At 36.9% G+C, this 21,758-nt stretch overlaps 1 protein-coding gene across 4 annotated transcripts in view; it reads right to left on the bottom strand.

The window, feature by feature from the left end:
• The window catches only part of CTNND2 (catenin delta 2), a 938,532-nt gene that overhangs the window by 368,776 nt on the left and 547,998 nt on the right, over nucleotides 1–21,758 (bottom strand). For all 4 annotated transcript variants that reach the window (XM_034959739.4, XM_034959737.3, XM_034959738.3 and 1 more), the window contains one exon: nucleotides 10,814–11,069. In XM_034959739.4, the coding sequence (XP_034815630.1) occupies nucleotides 10,814–11,069 (256 nt within the window). The remainder of the gene's footprint in view (nucleotides 1–10,813; nucleotides 11,070–21,758) is intronic.

The raw sequence follows: 21,758 nt of genomic DNA on the forward strand, positions 1-21,758 counted from the left end.
AGAGCCAATAAACAGATGGATTACATGTATATATAAATACACGTGTTTATACACGTGTACACATACTACATAGATACATATACACACATTATTTATCATCTGTATGCCACATAGACAAATTATGTGTGTATATGTATGTATACAAATAGTATATCTACATATAATTTATGTGTACATACACATGCTCATATCACACAAATACACTCGTAATGTATATGGCACAAACACACACACACACACACACACACACACATACACACACAACTTTCTTTAATAAAAGTCTAAGGCTGTCAAGATTATCCCTAGAGGAAGACAGTCCCTGAGGAATGATTGACCCAGTGAGCCAATTTTGTCACCTGAATTTTTTTGGTTTCCCTCTTTCTCGTGAGGGTTCCCCAACGTGGGAACCAACTTTGGGTAGCAGGGGTGCTGTCCTCCATTTTCACAATCTTGTTCAAGACTAGACCCACAAAATCTTCCTTTGATACCTTTTGAAGCACAGAACCTTCTTTGCATTCCTTCGAAACCACTTCCCAGAACTCTAAAAGATATCAAGCAGGAAATAAATGGGAAGCACACGGATTTTAAATACAATCTGTGCATCCAACTGGAGTGTTTAGATTTCACAACTTCCTCTCTGGAATTACAAGGCACTCTAATTCTCCATGAGATTACAGGGAAAGAGGCTCCCTTGTTTTTGGTTCTCAGCTGACTTCCAAGAGGTGTCATTTTTAATATTCACTCTCCTTTTGTGCTCTTAAACATTCTGACCATTTTTTTTCAAATGCAGATGAAGAGAGAGATTTACTTCCCCCACCTACCAAGGACCTTTCTTCTCATTTGCAGTCTTTGATATCTGTTTCATCACAAAATGGTACAAGGAACAATTCCACCTGCCAGACCCCATTCTCCTTCCAGTATGAGAATATCTAAATCCCATAGATGACACATGCATATCACACATACATCATATACAATATCATCAGTAAAATGACAGAGATTAACGACGAAAGAGGAAGTAATATGAATTACTGATAAAGTTATAAACTTAAAGCATAATGACAACATTGCAGATAATTATTTGAGAATTCAGTACATTATTCCTTTAAAGCACTACCTGCTTTTTTTTTTTAATGTGTTATTACTGTACTTAGCATTATTGGGGACCTTAAAATTCATTAAGTTCTGACTTCTACTGATCCAAGATACCCTTGATACTGGACATTATCATCAGATTTAGTGTCTCCAATAAGCTTATTTTGTAGAAATTTCATGCTACTTTAATTATTGCATGGCACTTCTCAGTTGCTTTAAATTGGAGGAAAGATAATATATCTGTTCCTGGAACAGGGGATATAGTGGACTTCAGGTAGAAAGGTTAAAAAAGAAAGTTCTGGAAAGATGGAATAAGCAAATATGATGGATCCACTTGTAATTCATCAGAGACACAAGTTAAGTGACCCAGGACATCTTAGTTCCTGGCTTTTTAATGGAGACCAAATATAAGAAACACAACCACAGGTAGGGAGTGAACAAGGTGTGTAGCAGGGGTGTTAGGGAGGGTGAACTACACTGAGAAGGAGGCGAACATGTGAAAGTCGCCTTGGCTGCTATATGTTGGCTCTAGCTAGCTTGGATTTGGCTTTTTGCCCCCAAGTGATGTAGGGAAGCCCAGAATGCCTGGAGCCCACTTTAGAGAACTGGAACATGGGTCTCACAGACCTCTCTGCACTCCTCGAGGCCCTGGCTAGGAGTGAGGGCCCCATGGGTTGTCAGCTCTTGGGCCAGGTATGAGCTCCACATTCACCTTCTGAACTTGGGGTACAGTCTGTTTTACTGATAGCACATGGATTGGGAAGAGAAGAGGCTCGTTCCCTAGAGGAAGGTCTGTATACCAGAGCACAAAACAGATTTCCACCATCGCAATGGATGGCGTATTTGCTAACGAGGAATTAAGTAACTAGTACTTTGGGTACGAATACGCATCAGGCATGATTGCCTGTCTCTCATTACTCTTGACCACATGATATCATGGAGGCCCCTATGCCAGAACCTGCCTTAGTATAAACTAGGTGGGTATATTTAGGTAGCATTAGAAATGAGTTGTTATTTTGGAATGCAATTGTTTATTATAAGTACAGAAAAAAATCAATATTACCACAGACAAATACTGTGTGTGAACATTACTTTCTTTTAAACTGATAAAAGAACTCTTGAAAAGGAAGTTTTATAAAACAAAAAGGTCTTTTTGCCTTGGAGTCTTCTCTCCCTTCTTCCTATCTTCCCTCTTGGCTATGAGGGCTGAGTACACAGTTCCTCCCTCCCTGTGGTCCCCCTGCCCTGCTCAGGCCTCAGTGGACCCCTCCTACTCCCACTCCCCACTTCCCACTAGGGAAGGCCTCGGGGGCTGCTCCTGGGCTTCTTTCAGTCTTTCCAACAAGGCAGCTCATGGCCTCTATGACTTCACTCATTTCTTCCACGTTTCTGGCTCCCAAGGCCACTCTCAGTCCACACCTCTGTCCTAAGCTGCTCCGAGGGCAGGAGTGGTGGCTGCAACAGTGGTGGGGATGACTGAAGCTGCAGGTAAATACAGACCCCCCAACCAAGGCAGTATTCCAAGGACCTTAACGTTTGAATATATTCCATCTTCACAACAACTTAATGAGGAAGGTGCTTTCTTTATTTTCATTTTACATCCATGGCCACCGGGCAGGGAGCAGTGCAGACGAGATCACGCCCAGAATCACGATTTGCTAGGAATCCCTTTCCCCTTGTATTTGATGCCCTTCACAAGACAGACCACCTCCTCTATTCCCGTGTGTGAGGGATGGCATGCACCTCAGGGCTGAGCAACATCAGCTACCATTTAGGGAGGAAGGTTAAAAAAGAAAGTTCGGGAAAGATGGAATAAGCACATGTGATAAATCTAGTAATACTTGTAAGTCATCAGAGACACAAGTTAAGTGACCAACGACATCTTAGTTCCTGGATTCATAATGGAGACTATGAAAGACTATGGGTGGGAGGAGAGAACTCTTGAATTTCAAATTTATTTAGCTAAAGAAAATAAAGCAATGAAGTGTTGCGGCATTTACTCTCTGGGACAACCCCAGCTGCAGCGGAGGGCATGAATTGGTGGAAGCCACACAGGGAAGGTTGCCAGAGATGCCCTTGCTTGTGCCATATATCCAGAGAGCACCCTGTTGCTGCTGGGGTGTGATGGTGCATGTGGGGTTTGGGATTATATTATCTCCTTTTATGCTCCCAAAATGGCCAAGAGAGCACTTTAAGTGCAAGCTCATTCAAGAGCTCATGCCTGCAATCCCAGCACTTTGGGAGGCCAAGGCAGGTGGATCACCTAAGGTCAGGAGTTTGAGATCAGCCTGGCCAACATGAAACCCCATCTCTACTACAAATACAAAAAAATTAGCTGGGTGTGGTGGCGTGCACCTGTAACCCCAACTACTTGGGAGGCTGAGGCAGGGGAATTGCTTGTACCCAGGAAGCGGAGGTTGTGGTGAGCCAAGGTCGCACAATTGCACTCCAGCTTGGGCAACAAGAGTGAAACTCCATCTCAAAAAAAATAAAAAAATAAAAAATAAATTAAAAAAAGAGCCAAGGAAACAGCCACCTTTATCCATTTTATCCATCTTCCTATACTTGTAGTCAGGTATGCCAGCCACATCAATCAGTAAAAGAAGCAGTGATAATGTACACAGACCAAGCATGTTTAACCACAGTGTTCTTTCTAAAGAAAGGTTTTTATGATTAAAATGTAAAATCAGATCAAAACTTTGAAATATGGCTTATATTGAATGTATCCTGTTTAGGAACATCTGTTCTATAGTGTACCTGGTATATTCATACCCTAAAACATGTGTAGTCAGTTGAACAGTGTTCCTCCCAAAATCAGCATCTACCTCAGTACTTCGGAATGTGACCCTATTAGGAAATAGGGTCTCTGAAGATGTAGTTAAAATGAGGTCATATTGTATTAGGGTGGATCCTAAATCCAATGACTGGTGTCATAAGAAGACAGGAGGAGACAAGGAGACAGAAAGACAAAAATGAAGGCCAAGTGAAGAGAGAGGCAGAGACTGGAGTGATGCAGCCACAAGCCAAAGAATGTCTGGGGCCACCAGAAGCTGCGACAGGCAAGGCTGGATTTTCCCTTAGAGACTTTGAAGAGAAATGGTCCTGCTGACACCTTGATTTCAGACTTCCAGCCTCCAGAACTGTGAGATGATAAGTTTCTCCTGGTTTATGCCACCCACTTTGTGGTAATCTATTATGGCAGCCACTATGGTCTGAATGTTTGTGACCCCCTAGATTCATAGGCTGAAACCTAATCACAAATGTGATGCCATTAGGAGGTGGAGATGTTGGGAGGTGATTAGGTTATGGGGGTATAGCTCTCATTGATGGGATTAGTGACCTTTTAAAAGAGACACCACCTTGTGAGGACACAGAGAGAAGGCACCATCTCTGCAGAAAGAGCCCTCACTAGACACACAGTCTGTTGGCACCTTGATCTTGGACTTCCCAGACTCTGGAAGTGTAAGAAATAAATTCTTTTCATATCAAGCTACCCAAAGATATTCTTCTTATGGTAGCCCTAATGGGCTAAGACAGCAGCCCTAAGAAATTAATACACTATGATTATAATTTATAAGTTAAACAAATCCACATATTGGAAGTGCAAGCTTTCAAGTTACCATTTTGTCCTGATTTGGGTGGGTGGACAGGGCATTCAGAGACAGCTGCCCTCTCTAGCCCAATATCCCAACTGAGCCAGGCCTGAGTGTTCCAACTGGCCACCCCCCTCCATTTCCAGACCTCTTTTCTTTTTAACTGTCCTCTTTACCTGGAAAGCTTTATCTCAGTTTTTCCTGTGGCAATACCATCTGTTCCTCACCGTGTACCAGCCCTCACCTCCTCCCGCGGTACTGCTTTTGTCACATCTGCCTTATTTCCCCATAGCATGACGGTCATTTGTAGATGTCCCTTTCCCTCTCACACAACTTTGAAAGCTCATTAAAAAATGAGGCTGTTTTCAGGCTCTTAGATCTGCAGCACCCACTCTGGAATCTTCCATGGAAAAGCCATCTAGAAGATAGTAATGCCTTCAGATGGATTCAGGGGAAGAGGTCCTGAGGAGTGAGGGCTGCAGGCTCCATCCTGGGGCCAGCTCTGGTTGTACCTGGATACAACCTTGCTGAGGACACATATGTCTGATTTTCCCATTTCAAAGGATGTGGAGCAGTGTTTATAATTATACTGGATAACAGAACTGGGACCCAAAAAAGATTTCTATAGTATCAAATAATGGAATCACTCTACAAGAAGTGAACGTAAAGTTCTTCATTTATGTTAAAAAGAAAATTAAAAATTCCAGATAAGATCAGTGATTCATAGTTTTGCAGAAGTTGCCTGTGAAAAGACTTGGCATTTTGTTTGATTCTACAGCTCAAATAGGTATGAATGTCCATTACAATTAGAAACACGAGACTGAAAGTCAGATTTGGGTTCTGTTTCCACCTCTCTGAGCCTCAGTTTCCCCACATGTAAAATAAGTATTATAAAAAGTCATGTGATAGAGATTTTTGGATGATTAAATTAGATAATGAATATAAAATATTCAACACTGAGCATGGAACTTAATAATTAACTTTCATCATCATTGTTATCATCAACACTGTTATAAACATTGTTGTCATCTTACTGTCAAGAAACCCTAAAGTGAACCCAGGTTTGCCCAAAGTAACATTTATTCTCTTTCTATACTTTCTGGTGATGTGTGAAGCATAATTTGGAGGGACATCAGCCACTGCTGGGCCCAGAAGTGACAGCTCATGGAACAATGGCAGCTAGCACAGGGGCAGGAGCCTTGAGCCTGGGAGTGAGGTGCAGGAACTGTCTCCCAAGGCCACTCTTTGAAGAAGGGATAGGTGTATTCTCAAATGATTTCAAAGGTCAGAAACAAGATCAATGAAGGAACTTACAAAAGATGCAGATTTCTGTATCAATATAAACTAGAGCATAAGGCTTGGATTACTCAAAGAAAAATAAAATGGTTCAAGAGATGGTGAGGGGCCTGTTGCTCAAGGCATCCAAGCAGGGGCTGAATGGCAAGGTTTTGGGATTGCTGTTAGCTTAACTGATAAACGACCTCCAGCACTCTTCGAACTCCAAAAGTCTTTAAGTTGTGAATCCAGTATTTCTCCCCTTGGATATTTCCTCAGTTAAATAAATAATTACTGAGCATTTGAAGTTAAAAGCAAACTACCCAGAGATTCATCACCTGAGAGAACTGGACCCTGAAAAATATGATATGTGGTTTACTGCAAACATTTCACCCATGTTATTTGAGTTACATGATAACAAGTTACATAATACTGTTTAAACTTTAATATTTAAAAAATATTCTTCAAGTCTTCATCTTTTTAAAAGCATTTTTATGCCAGGCACTGTAGCTCATGCTTGCAACTCCAACCCTATGGGAGGCCAAGGCAGGAGGATCACTTGAGCCAGGGAGTTCAAGACCAGCCTGGGCAGCACAGCAAGACCCCTTCTCTAAGAAAAATAATAAAAACAATTTAACCAGGCTTGTGGCCAGCCTGTAGTCCCACCTACTTGGGAGGCTGAGGTGGGAGGATCATTTGAGCCTGGAAGTTTGAGCCTGCAATGAGCTAGGATCACACCACTGCACTCCAGCCTGGGTGACAGAGCAAAACCTTGTCTCAAAAAATAAAAGCATTTTTATAGTATATTTTGTTTCCTGAGCTTTCAATTCACTATATATGCGTGCGCGTGGGTGTGTGTGTGTGTGTGTCCACATGTGCACATGCGTCGTGAACAGTTAAAAAAAGAAAAAGCAGCATTTGGAAAACATTCTTTACCAAGGTTTACCTAGTAATAAAATATTTATAAGTAATATTCATTAATGAGATTTAATAATAAAATGTCCAACAATAAGATAAATTTTGTTACTATTTCGAAACAGCACATAAAATATAGTGGAAATGTATAAATAATTCCTTAAAAGTGCATATTGTCATACTCTTAGTCAAATTTTGCGGTTTGAAATGGAACAAATCCATGGAGTTAGTTTGATAGAGCCGACTGAAAGTGCAGCTGCTATAATTTGGGCCCAGCATCAGCATTAAAAATGTGCCATTGTATGTATTCCTGTTATGATGAATAACAAAATAGAAGATAGTGTTCTATTGCAAATCACATTCATAAAAAGTGAGATTCTTTTAGCATGTTTGAAAAATTGCTTTCGAGATAGTGTACACCAAGGATTACAACATCTCAAAAAGGGATTAATCAAACATGATTAAAAGTTGCTATTACTGCTACAATTTACACATTATGTCAGTAACATATCTTAACCATGACTTTTATTATTTGATAGACAAGACAGTTATAATACCCTTAGTATATCTGGGTATATCAGTCTTGCTGTGTTTTTTTCCATTTGTTTCATCATCAAATTTTCAAAATGAGAATGCTTTTGTGACTTATCACTACCAACATGACTGACACTTCTTTCATATAATTTAAGAGTTATATTTGACTTTCATGTTTAAAAACAACAGTATATAGAACTCAATAGCTGGTGTAGTACCTACAAATATATTAGCTATGATAACAATCCTTAAGAGATTCACATTTTATGGAAAATAACATACAATTACAAAATAAAATCTTCTTAGCAAATGGGGCTGTAAAGGGAATTTTACAGGTTTAAAAATGATCTCAGTGACTGCTGGAAAATTGGATAAGACATTTCTGTGGGTTTTCTGTTGGCGTATAGGATGACTAGTCAAAAGAGAAAAGACCAAAGCTTTGCCACAATCCAAATGACTGAGCCAACCATCAACAAGAAAATCCCAACCCCTCAGAACCAATCCTTTTGTATCCTATGACTTAGAGTCACAGAAAGTCAATATGGCTTCTCTGGTTTCAAGTCTAATGATGAAGTGGAACTGCCATGACTTCAAATTATTATTTCAAAATGCAGTATTTGCTTAAACACTTCTCACTGAATAATACTAAAACTCTCTAACAGAGAAGAGATACTGGTCTACAATAAGAAAAATAAGGTAGATGCCGGAAATGAAAAATATAACAAAGACCACACATCCAATAAGCAATCGATCAGGGATGCCAGAACTACTTAGACAATTTCCTTCATTCTTCCCAACTCCTACACAGATACTGGTACTGCCATTCATCCTCTGAAAAAAAATCATAAATATACTCTTTCTTTTTCCTTTTTCTTTTTTGTAAGGAAATAAAAATGTTCGTGCCAACATGTGCTGCAGTATGGATTCAATATGTGCTAACAATGTAGATGTAGGTCCGCACACTCACCTGGCACCAATGCATTTTCAAGAAGTCATTTAACATTCTGATTCTGCATTTATTTAAGGCATTAAATATGGGATATCAGTTTCTGCTCACAAAGGAGGATTACATCAAAGATGTAAGTAAGCCTACTTTGAAGATTGTAATGTGCTATAAACATATGTTTATAATGATAAAGAGGCTTACATAGCCTGGTGTTTGGTAGTAAATAAAATGTTAACAAATTCTCTTAAATATATGTAAATATATTTCAAAAGCTTGAAAACATTGAAAAGATTTAAATAATAAGCCATAATGCCAAAATAAGTAAGTGTGAGCCCTAGAAGTTAAACATATTAGTTCTGGTAATATTCACCTATGAGGAATCAAATTATAATATTTAAGGGAAAATGCAAAAATCTTGTCTTAAAAGAATTACTATATTTTGGACCTGAAGTTTAAATTTGGCACGTCTCTCCATTAAATAAAAACATGTTGAGACATTCCTTAATTTTAAGAAAACCCAACAAGAAAGGTATTATATTACTACACTTTATGCTCCATACATTTTGCATGATGCCAGATAATGAATCCCTGTTATAATAAACCACAATAGTCCAGTTCTGGTTCTAGATTTGTTTTTTCTTTTCTTTTTTTTTTTTTGGGGGGGGTCTGTGGGTCTGAGCTCAGGATGAACTTATAATTCATATAGCACTAATCTGCATATAAATTTGATGCATATAAAAGCTTAGTGGTCAATATTCTCTTATTCATTCTAACCCTTCTTATTGGTGTTTTTCTTTTTTGGTTTATAGCAGGCACTCAATAAATATAAGTGACATAATCCATAACTTGAAAAGGTAAGAGCTGTGTCAATATATTGAGAGAAGAAAAAAGGCTGTAAAAATGACAGTAACATAAAATGGAAAGGATACGCCATTTAATAAAATAAAATGCATTTAATACACAGTATTAAATACAGAAGCTATGCTACAGCTAGAGAAATATAATTTGGTTTCTTATTAAGCTAAATTCCTAATATGAAAATTTAAAGTATTTCCATCGGAGATAAAATGTTTATTGTCAATTTAAACCTCCGATGTTAAATATAAACAATGTCAAATCACATATTTTTGTCTTTTAGCATTTCTTAAGGGTTCACTATTACGCTATTTCTACACATTTTCAGTAGCATATCAAGAAAGATTATTTTAAAATAGGGAATATGTTGAGGTATTTTCTGATGAATATGCTTGCCATACATGCCAAGAATACTTAAGGATCTGGGGGCAGGTTTCAGGACCAAGACTATAAAGAGTGCTGTTGAGACTGAAAATCTAGATAACCAGTACACTGAACATAGTAAACAAAAGAATGCTTCCGGTTTCTGGTAGATAACAGTAAGCACTTATTACAATTCACTTTTTCAATGGTGTTATACCAAATACAATATTTAACATGGACCTTCCAAGCAGGTTTGAATTGTGCTAAAGTAGCTATCTCAACGTAAACCATAAAATGATCCCATTCTGCCTTTTATATTTGCAGAAGTGATTTCTTTTTGCAAAAAAATCTATTCCAACCCCTCAATACAGTACACAGGAACTTGCGTGCTCCATCAGTGAAAATTCCTTGAGATGAATTTTAAGTACAACACCAGAGTCAAGCCACCTGCCCTGCCATAAAGAAATACCAGCAATCTGACATATCAACAGTATTCACAGATGCAGATATATATATTTATGGGACTCTATCAGCATAAATCCAATGGCTATGAATAAAACATCCTTTAACTCTACAGGGACTCAAATCCAACTTTACAAGCAGAGCATTGCTAAACCCCTTGCCGCTGATGGAAAAAAGAAAGAAAGAAAAAAAAACCAGCAACAACAACCACAAAAACTACACCTCCATAACAACAATTTCTCTAATATATTATGCTCACGTTTTTATCAGTCTTTAAACAACTTCATCCTAATGTTTATTTTCAGACATAGAGAAATGAAGGCCATGTAAAATTTCTAAATTTTCAATTTTACTATAGCTTGGAAGGTGTACCCCTTTGCAATCTGATAAATAGAAATACGCATGATGACAAAGCATACTTCCACTGAGACAATAAAATATGTAGGCCATGATATCTGAAGTCAAATTACATAGCCTCCAGTCCCCAGTTTCCCCTGTATTAAAGACGGCTGTTTACATCTCATCAAGTAGCTAAACATCAAGCACATATAGATACTCTGATCAAAAGATCATCTTTGTTTTTGGTGGTGAACCACCAAAGATACTAGGGATCCATTGCAAACACACACATTCCAAGTCAAACAAAAGAAAACCCAAGAAAAGCCAACCCTTTAATAGTCAGTGACATAAATGCAACATGACGTGAAATAAATTACAGTACCCGGTTACAAAACCTCTTTAGACATCATAGGGAAAGAAAAAGGTTTTTACCCACCTGGGATCTTTCTGAATGCTATCAATGGACGGGGACCTGGCCAAGGTGCCTTCGGGCGGGAGAGCAGGGCCGGATTTGCTGTATGGAGACTCAACAGAGGGACAATACTGCAGCTGTCGGTAGGGGTCCGCGTAATTGGAGGCTGGGCCGGCGGCATAGCTGGCCCTCTGGAAGGTGGCCGCGGCGGCATTCTGTGGGCCGTGCTGGCTGCCTGTGCGCTGCAAGGGGACGGAGTCGACACCAGGGGAAGATGGGGCTACGACAGGAAAGTAGGGACAAAGTAAAAAATTGAGGACCTGCTCACAGAAACGGTTAACCAGGTCTAGGCAGGGGCAGGGGAAGTTACACACATAAAAAATAGGGGGTTCAAAAGAATAAAAAAAATTAATCCATCATATTTGAACCAATACACTCAATGTTATCCAGTCAAATGATAATTAGCATGCCTAAGAGACAAACCTTTCAGGTATGGGGGGAATGCATCTGCTGTGTGTATATCGCTTACCTACATCCCACAGAAGGTGTGTTCAGCTGCAATATAAACTTTGTGCAAAAGAAGAAATATAGAGAATACTTTCTAAGGAGGCATGGGAAGTTAATTCTTTATTTTCAAGTTGAGAAGATTCAGAATGTGTTCCGGTAATGTTATATTAACTTTATTAAAGATGTAAAATGAATTCAGTAATGTAATTAGTAATGTAGTTAATTTTCTTGAATCAAAGAAAATAAGAAGAAATGAGAGGGAGTGTATGCATGGGGGTGGAGGTGAGAAGAGGTGGGGTTCACATCTCCATAATTAGCACCAGAACATTCAATGCAGGACTGCTCTAGTTTTTGTAAAGTAACTCCCGAAAGATTTTTATATGCCTCTTTTTCAAGTGAAGCTGTCACAGAAACAAACACATTTGGTGAAGGGAGAATAAGGCCAAAACCAACCCAACTGCAAGGCAGACAAAATAAGGAGCTGACTTAGCTTTTCTGAAAGTATTTGCATCTTCTCAATGTGTCTAAATTGTTTTGAGAAGATTTTACACTAGTTACTAAAATCGGTTTGACTATTTTCAAACTGAATTTCAATTTTTTGTTTCCCTCTTGGATTCTTTTTAGATCCTTTCATGTCATTATTTTTATCCGGTTCTCAAAATATATTTGACATCTAAGGTTTGGTTGATAGATACAATGAAAATAGCATCTTTCATTTCAGTAGAATATGACCAATTATTAACTGCTTTAGACTGCTAGTCATGATCAACAGCAGACAGCCCACTTGCTTTCTGGTGCTGTAGAGCAGACTTCATATCCAAAATACAGCCAGTGGCTAGACAGGACCATTTATGACATGGGTGCTCTATGGGAATTAGGTTCTAATTATCAATTATACATCTCTGACTTCCTAACCATTTCTTAGTGAACAATGATAGAGCTTATTTTATCCTCTTTTACATTAGGGGACATATACCAAATCAGACACAAAGGACATTATGTCATGCTGAGAAAATAATTATTAAAAGAGGTAAGGAAATTGTGTTGAAATGATGAAAATCTGCAAAGTGAATGGAAGGAATACACTCTAATACCGAGGATTGACTTAAGAGTTCAGGGCTCTTCTTTCCCAGTGAACTTTCAAGACTTCATCTTAGAATTACAAAAATTTAGGAAATTAGGTTCCGTGACATGACAAAAATGACAAAAATATTTAAGAGAAACTTTATAAACAAAAAGTGCATATATTCCCAGAGGGACAATATTTTGAAATAACGAAGGTTGTCCTGATGTGTTGAGTCTCAAAATAATCAGATTAGGCTAATAAACATTAACTGCACAATCAGAAAATCTGCTTTATGTCCTTATGCAAGTCCTTGAGGATTTATCGTTTCTCCAAAGTATTACCAGCATGTGTAATTAAAATCCACATTTTAAAATTTATGCATAATGTGCCTTATATTATGCTGAAAGGGGTTTAAAACAGGCAAGTCATAAACTTGCTCTTGGATGAACAAATGTACAGAGGTAAACAAAATTTCATTTTCTACAAGTTGTGATAAGCTAGCCAGAAAATCAAGGGCAAAAAAAAAAAAAAGAAAAGAAAACTAAGTACATCTGGCATTTTTCATAGATGTGCATTTTTTTCCATTCAGAAAACTAAGTATCAACATTTAATCTTGCTGAAAATGGTTTTCAGGAAAGAAATAGTTTTCTATGCAAAATCATTTGCTATTAATGTATTCAATACAATGATTAAAGTGTCAGAGATCAGGAAATAATATTGAAATCTAAAGAAGTCTTTTTGTTAAGAAAACAACAGAGTAGGTAAGGAGAACAATTTGACTACCCACACAAAAAACTCTCAAAGGACCATGAATTAAAAGAAAATATAACAAGAAAGAGTTTAAGAAAAACTCTGCCAAGCAGCAGACAATAAATTATAAATCATGTAAGAGGGACTGGTTCAAAATGTGAAAATAGGGTGGGAAATTCAATTAATTAAGCAGAAACAGGAAGGCAACATCTTGGTATGTATGCGGGAAGAAAAGGTAGAAAAAAGTTTATGAATGTTATTGGGTTCCTATTTACATTTCACTTTAGACCCTTTCAGGGAAATGTCCTGGAGCTCTTTTAGAGCTTGGTTTCTAAAGGTGGAGAACTGGTTCCTGTCCTGGCCTTTTGGTCAGTTCTTGGCACTGGACAGATTTACCGAGCTCTCCAAGCTCCAGTTTCAGTGTTATTGAAGAGAAAAAATGGCTTCATGGGATCATTGTTTGATTTCAACCCAGGAAAAGTGTTAAATAACTCATATGGAGAAAATATTAAACAAATAAATTATTAATATTATTACCATTAATGATGTTGAAATCAACCGACAGTAGGAAAGGGGATTGTACACTTGGCATTGGGGAGAAAGGCCCTTTCACTGGGTGTCAGACTATATAGCTCCTTTTGAGTGCTGAGCTCTGTTGTAAGTGCTTTATTTGTATAAATTCATGTTTTCTCCAACAGTCCTATAAGAGAGTATACACATCATTTTCACCTTACAGACAGGAAACTGAGGCTCAGAGAGATTAAGAAACTAGCCAGAAGTCAGCTGATATTAATAAAAAAGGAATTGAAGTCCTCAGAGTTGGTTTCTAGAGTTTATGCTCATAGACACCATGGCTACCAGGGCAGGTTTAAAACCTCAAAGCTGCAGATTATTGAATTACCTAATACGGTCAGAAAACTTAGAAAAATGGTGAGGCCTAAAATGAAAGGAAATGTCTACTAAAGGTACAGAGAAAAGATGGGTTCATTAAGGAATTAACAACCTGAATATTATATTGAAAAATATTACAAACTGGTATGCTAACTAATTTACACTATTTCTCATTAAATTTACACTATTTCTCTACTAAAGGTAACAGATAAAAGATGGGTTCATTAAGGAATTAACAACCTGAACATTATGTTGAAAAATATATTACAAATTGTTATGTTAACTAATTTACACTATTTCTCATTAAATTTACACTGTTTCACTTTGGGAGGCTGAGGTAGGCAGATCATGAGGTCAGGAGTTCCAGACTAGCCTGGTCAACATGGTGAAACCCCATCTCTACTAAAGACACAAAACATTAGTCAGGCGTGGTGGCACGTGCCTGTAATCCCAGCTACTAGTGAAGCTGAGACAGGAGAATTGCTTGAACCCGGGAGGCGGAGGTTGCAGTGAGCTGAGATCGCGCCATTGCACTCCAGCTTGGGTGGCAGAGCAAGACTCCATCTCAAAAGAAAAAAAAATTTACACTATGTTTCTACTAAAGATACAGAGAAGAGGTGGGTTCCCCCTTTAAAGAATTAATAACCTGAACATTATACTGAAAAACATATTACGAGTTGGTATGTTAACTAATTTACACAATTTCTCAATTAAATTGAATTTATTGAGATATGCAAAAAAGTACAAACATTATGCCAAATAAACCTAACTTTGTTCATTCCTTGGAAAATAAAAAATATATATTTTAAACTGTTTTACATCTTAGTTTAACCAGTGATATCACTACTATGAAAAGAGGCTGGGATATGAAATCTAAGATGAGAAACAACTTTCAAAAAGATTATATATTTTAAAAAATCACAATCATGTGTAGTTTCAGCCTTGTCAAATGGTCTTTTAGAACTGTCATTCCCAAATCCATGCTTTAAACTTCTTTTAGGTCATAATAAATAAAACAGCTGATGAGAATTTCAAAATATAAAACCTCAATCCAAATTGGTGCTGTTATAGTAAAATAAGTTAGAGGCTAATCAATGCAATGAAAATAATGTAAAATACCAGTACAAATGGACAGAAAAACACACTGTATTAAAGGACAGGTTATATAATCATACAGAAGAAAATGTATGAGAATGTAATGGATCTCAAACCAACCATTAGTAATGTAACAATGTAATACCTTACTTTGTAAAAGTATATATGTGAAAACAATTACTTTAAATGAATGAAAATCATTAAAGATCTAATATGTAGAGAATATTAAATAAATGAGCTATTATTATTACCATTAAGAATTTTGAAATCAATCAATATTAGAAAATGGAAAAGTGCGTATGGCATTGAGTAAAATGACATAAAGATTCAGGGTCCAAGTCTCCCATCTGGCCCCAACTATTTAGACATTGATGTGGCTTATGCAATCCTTGGCTCTCCATTAGTATGGATAAATTAATATCGGTCACACTATTAAAAGACTTTCCTTTAATACATTTTTTTCCCTTAATTTCTGGACTGTTGAACACTTTTCCTTATTTGCGTTTTAAAGCTCAGTTGACCAAATCATTCTCCTTGTAGGATTACTCTATCCAATTGAACCCACTCAGGGCAAACACTGGAGAGGGAAGGTGCTTCATCAACTCTGTAAACACACTCCTCTCTCGTCTCACCTGCTCTACAAACAGCCCCTTTTCCCCTCAATAAGCTCTTAGAATTCAATGAACTGTATCACTGGTCTCTTCGGGAGATTTAACAAGTAGCCACTTCAGCAGCTGACTTGATACTTCAATAGATACCTATGCTTTCATGAAATTATCTGTTTGTTTTCTGCAGAGCTGCACAAATAAAGGCCTAGTTCATAAAGGAAAAATAAAGAGATGTTTTACGTTTATGTGCTGTATTTGTTTGAAAAAGGGGAAGAGGCATCCTTTTTAATAAAGTGAAATATTCTGCTTTATGATAGATAATTGCAAGCATTATTTACTGACAATGGAAAAAAGGAGAACAGAATAAAATACAAGAATCTGGGCACACAGTTACAGAAACTTGGTGGGGGGAAATACAAGGTAATGTTCAATAAAGAGGAAGAAAAAAAGCACTACTTTTTGGATTATTTGTCTTTAAGTGTATCTGCATATACAGATAAATATGAAAACATTAAGCACATTTACATGTTATGTAAATACAAAATAAGCATATAATAAAGTAATTAAAGAATGTCCCTCTGAAAGTTCAGAAAACAAAAATCGATGAGGTGACAATGGGTCCAAGAAAATGGCCTACATACTCTTAAAAGGAATTCAACTCAGTTTCTTTAGGGATAGGGAAACTTTAGCACCCAATCTGGCATATATCCAAGAGTGTCATCATTAAGAACTGAACTATAAACATTTTGCAATTTTCTGTACTCAGCACAAGTTGATCCATCTAAATTCAATGGAAGAATACTCAAGGGTAAATTTGAACATACAAAATTTAAAATAATTTCATATATTACTATCTTTGTGGGGAGAGGCATTTAATGCATGATTCTTAGTAGTAATGGAATAATTGTCATTGGTGTTGACCTTGTTTTCCCTGCTTTTATTGGAAAAGAAGACATTGAAAACACCAGAACAAGCCAAACATGCCTATCACATTGGTTCTCAAACTGAATGTGGGATCATGTGTATGAATATATCATAGATATATTTGAAAGCGAATATGATGTAAAACCCTATCCTTAAATAGCTCTCATAGTTTCCTTCTTGTTATAACCTTGAAAAAATTTAAAAATGCAAGCTCTTCGTCTGGATAAATGGCTAATACATGCAGGGTTTAATACCTAGGTGATGGGTTGATGGGTGCAGCAAACCACCATGGCACACATTTATCTACGTAACAAACCTGCATGTCCTGAACATGTATCCTGAAACTTAAACAACAACAAAAAATATTCAAGATGAGATATGAGGTACTATGATCATGTTGAAACTTTGAATAACATTTTTGTGATGGTGGTGACTATACTTATCTTAACCAATAGCATTGTAATGAGCAGATAGATTTCTATGTAAGTACAATTTTAAAAAATGCAAGCTCCTCATTAGGTCTTCACGATATAAATTAGCAGGAAAAAAACAACAAATGATTAACACAAAGGATCCCGCTCATTCATTGGCAATAGCTACTACTATTTCTAAGAATATTATTGCGATATACAGCATAATGGACTTCAGCAGGTTTCTAGAACTTGGTATAAAAATTAAAAATGTAAATAAGCGAATTAATAAAAAAGGAAAGAAAAATAATCCCATGTTTAATCCTACATATGTATGTATTCATATCTATTTAAATGTACATTTAGCACTGTGCATTTTAGTTGTCCTCTAATTTATAGTGTGCGTAACTGGAGTCACGATGAATGATGAAGAGGATGATACACAGTCTTTTTTTTTTTTTTTTTTTTTTTAACCATTCCAAGCACGTTTTCAGCCATCAATGGGAAAGGATAAAAATAAATGCTACATGTATTTGGAGCTTCCCATTGTGCCAACTACCATATTAGGGGCTTCTACACATGATCTTATTTAATGCTCACAACAGCCTACATGGCAGGTGCTACTATCATTAACATCATCCTCATTAGGTCACAGAAGAGCAGTGACAGGACGGTGGGCAGGACTGGGACTGAAATGTAGCAGTGGACTCCAGGGTCTGCGTGTTTTACCCCCTCTCCTCCACTGTTCGGCACTAGAGGTGAGGGCAGGCCTGGTTAATAAAACCTACACATTTTGAAGTGCAATATGTTTGGCAGAAATGCCAGAAAAAGACTAAAATTTAATGTGATATAGAGTGTCACTGCTTAAATCCCTATTACCTAGATAATTGGCTCCATCATAATATTCCTAGGGCTGGGTGCAGTGGCTCACGCCTGTAATTCCAGCACTTTGGGAGGCCGAGGTGGGCGGATCACGAGGTCAGGAGTACGAGACCAGCCTGGGCAACATGGAGAAACCCCGTCTCTACTAAAAATACAAAAATTAGTTGGATGTGGTGGCAGGCACCTGTAATCCCAGCTACTTGGGAAGCTGAGGTAGGAGAACCGTTTGAACCCAGGAGGCGGAGGTTGCAGTGATCCGAGATTGTGCCGTCGCATTCTGGCCTGGGCGACAAGAGCAAGACTCCATTTCAAAAAAAAAAAAAAAAAAAAAACATTGTATTATCATTTTCTTTGGCTTCTCTTCAGAAAGAAATGCAGAAGAATCTCCTTCAATTGAAGACAGAAAGGGATTAGGGGAAGGTCAATGAATAGAATTTTCCATAAAAATGGAAATAGGACGGTTGGGTGGAGAATGCTAATGTATCCACAGTGGACTTATTTCTTTACCTTGAGTAAGATGAGGGGACCGAGCAAACTCATCACAGGACAAGAGAGAGGCAGGCCAGAAGGAGAGGCTGCATGGGGCAACCTGAGCAGGTTTCCTACCTGCCAATCTCTAGAGAGCCAGATGAGAAGAGATGCATTATTCATGTGGTTTTACACGAGGCTCAACAATGTGGCGATAGAGCTGGTTTTGCTCCCAAACATGAGCTAGTTTGCTGAGAACAGAATTAGCTGTGGAAAAAATCTTCTCTGCCATCTTAAGCACTAAATGATTTTACATCAAGTACTTGGCAATATGTGGTTATGGCATAAAAGGTATATTATATTCTTTATGCATCCAAATGTCCACTGCTGAATAAGAGGCTCAAAAAGAAACTCCAAGGAAGCTTAAGTGTTCAAACAAAATACCTTAGCTGGCTAAGGGCCTTAAATTAGGGATATAGCTTGGAACCTGGTGGATTTAAAACCACAGGTGCTGTGACCCTTTTTATTTTGTAAAAATAAGCATTTCCATGTCAAGCGTATTCCATGCTGATCTTGATCTATTCATTTGTCTATACACTTGCAACATTTCTGAGAACATTTCCACGAACAGTCATATAAATAAATTTTAGAATAAAGAAAATTATTATTAGACCTAAAGGAAGAGATAGACTATAGAACAGTAGGGAACTTCAACCCCCCTTTAAGTGTGGACAAATTATCCAGACAGAAATCAATAAGGAAACATCAGACTAAAACTACACTCCAGACCAAAGGGACCTAACAGACATTTATAGAACATTCCATCCAACAGCTTCAGAATACACATTCTTCTAAACTGCACATGGAACATTCTCTAGGATAGATCATATGTGGCCACAAACAAGTCTTAACAAATTTAAGAAGACAGAGTCAACATCAAGTATCTTTTCTGACAAAAATGCTATTGAATTAGAAATCAACAAGAAAAATTTTGGAAACTTTACAAATACATGGAAATTAACATGCTCCTGAACCAATCAATCAACAATTTTATGAAATTAAAGGGCAAATTAAAAATTTCCTTGTGACAAATGAGGATGGAAACACATCCTACCAAAACCTATGGGACACAACAAAAGCAGTTTTAAGAAGGGTTTATAGCAATAAACACCTATATCCAAAAAGAAGAAAGATTTCTAATAAACAACCTAAAGGTGTACTTCAAGGAACTACAAAAACAAAAACAACCTAAACTCAAAATTGGTAGAAAGAAGAAAACAATAAAGGTGTGTTTATTTTTTCAAAATTCTCAACAAGATACTAGAAATGCAACAGCACATTAAAAAGATCGTTCACTATGATCAAATAGGATTCATCCCAGGGATGCAAGAATTATTTAATACATGTAAATAAATAAATGTGATATATCACATTAACAGAACCAAGGATAAAAACCATATAATCATTTCAATAGATTCTGCAAATAAGTTGATAAAATTCAACATCCCTGCATGATAAAACAAAAAAAAACTCTCAACAAATTAGGTATAGAAAGTGTGTACCACAACACAATAAATTTAAGCCATACATGACAAACCCACAGCTCCACAGTTAATATCATACTGAACAAGGGAAAGCTAATAGCTTTTACTCTAAGGTCAGGAACAAGACAAGGATGCCCACTTTCACCACTTCTATTCAACATAGTACTGGAAGTCCTAGTCAGAGTGATTAGGCAAGAAACAAAAACAAAAGGCATTGAAATTGGAAAGGAGAAAGTCAAATTGTCTCTGTTTGCAGATGGCATGATCATATAAATGGGCAGCCCTAAAGACTCCACACACAAAACAAAGCCTGTTAGAATTAATAAATGAATTCAATAATATTGCAGGACACCAAATCAACACACAAAAATCTGTAGCATTTCTATACACTATCTGTACAGAAATATACTAGCTGAAAAATCAGGAAAATAATTCTATTGATAATATTAATAGCTACAAAAATTAGATATGTAGAAATAAACTTAACCGAGGAGATAAAAGGCCTTTACACTGAAAACTATAAAACTTCAATTAAAGAAATAGAAGAGGACACAAATAAATGAAAATACATCTCATGTTCATGGGTTATAATAATTAGTACTGTTAAAATGGCCACACTACCCAAAGTGATCTACAGATTTACTACAATCCCTACCAAAATACCAATGATATTCTTCACAGAAATAGAAAACCTATACTAAAATTGGTATGAAACTAACAAAAAAAGGCCCTTAAGAGCCAAAGCAATCTTGAGCAAACAGAACAAAACTGAACGCATCACACTATGTGACTTCAAAATATATGACAAAGCTACAGTAACGAAAACAGCACAGCACTAGCAGAAAAACAGACACTAGACTAATGGAAGAGAATAGAGAGTCCAGAAATAAATTCATGCACCTACAGCCAACTTATTTTCAACAAAGGTACCAAGAACTTACACTGGGGAAAAGATGGTCTTTTCAACAGATAATGCTGAGAAAACTGATATCCACATGCAGAGAATGAGACTAGACTCCTAATTCTCAGCATATACAAAAATCGACTCAAAATGGGTTAAAGACTTAAATGTAAAACCAGAAACTTTGAAACAACTAGAAGAAAACATAGGTAAAATGCTTCACAATATTGGGCTGGGCAAGAATTTTTAAAATAAGACCTCAAATGCACAGGTAGCAAAACCAAAAATAGACGAATTAATGCTAATATTAATAGGCAAACTATTAATAGACTGAGAAGACAATCTATAGAATGCAGAAGATATTTAAAAATGATACATCTGACAAGTGGTTAACATCCAGAATATATAAGAAACTGCAACAACTCAACAGCAAAAAACAAAACAAAACAAAAACCGTTCCGATTTTAAAATGTGCAAAAGACCTTACTTGACATTTCTCAATACAAGACATACAAATGACCAACAGGTATATAAAAAAAACGCTAAACATAACTAATCATCAGGGAAATGTGAATCAAAACCACAGTGAGATACTACCTCACTCCAGTTAGAATGGCTATTGTCAAAAAGAAAAAGAAAGGTGTTGGCAAGGATGTGGAGAAAAGGGTGCACTTATATACTGCTCATGGTATTATAAACTAGTTCAGCCATTATGGAAAACAATATGTTGGTTCCTCAAAAAATTAAAAATAGAGTTACCATGTGATCCAGCAATCTCACTCCTAGGTATATACCCAAAGAAAATTAAATCAGCATGTTAAAGAGATACCTGTACGCTCACATGTTTATTGTAGCACTATTTACAATAACCAAGACAGGGAATCAACCTATGTGTCCAACAATGGGTGAATGGATAGAGAAAA

Source organism: Pan paniscus, chromosome 4 (assembly GCF_029289425.2).
Source record: "Pan paniscus chromosome 4, NHGRI_mPanPan1-v2.0_pri, whole genome shotgun sequence".
In the NCBI taxonomy this organism is placed as follows: Eukaryota; Metazoa; Chordata; class Mammalia; order Primates; family Hominidae; genus Pan; species Pan paniscus.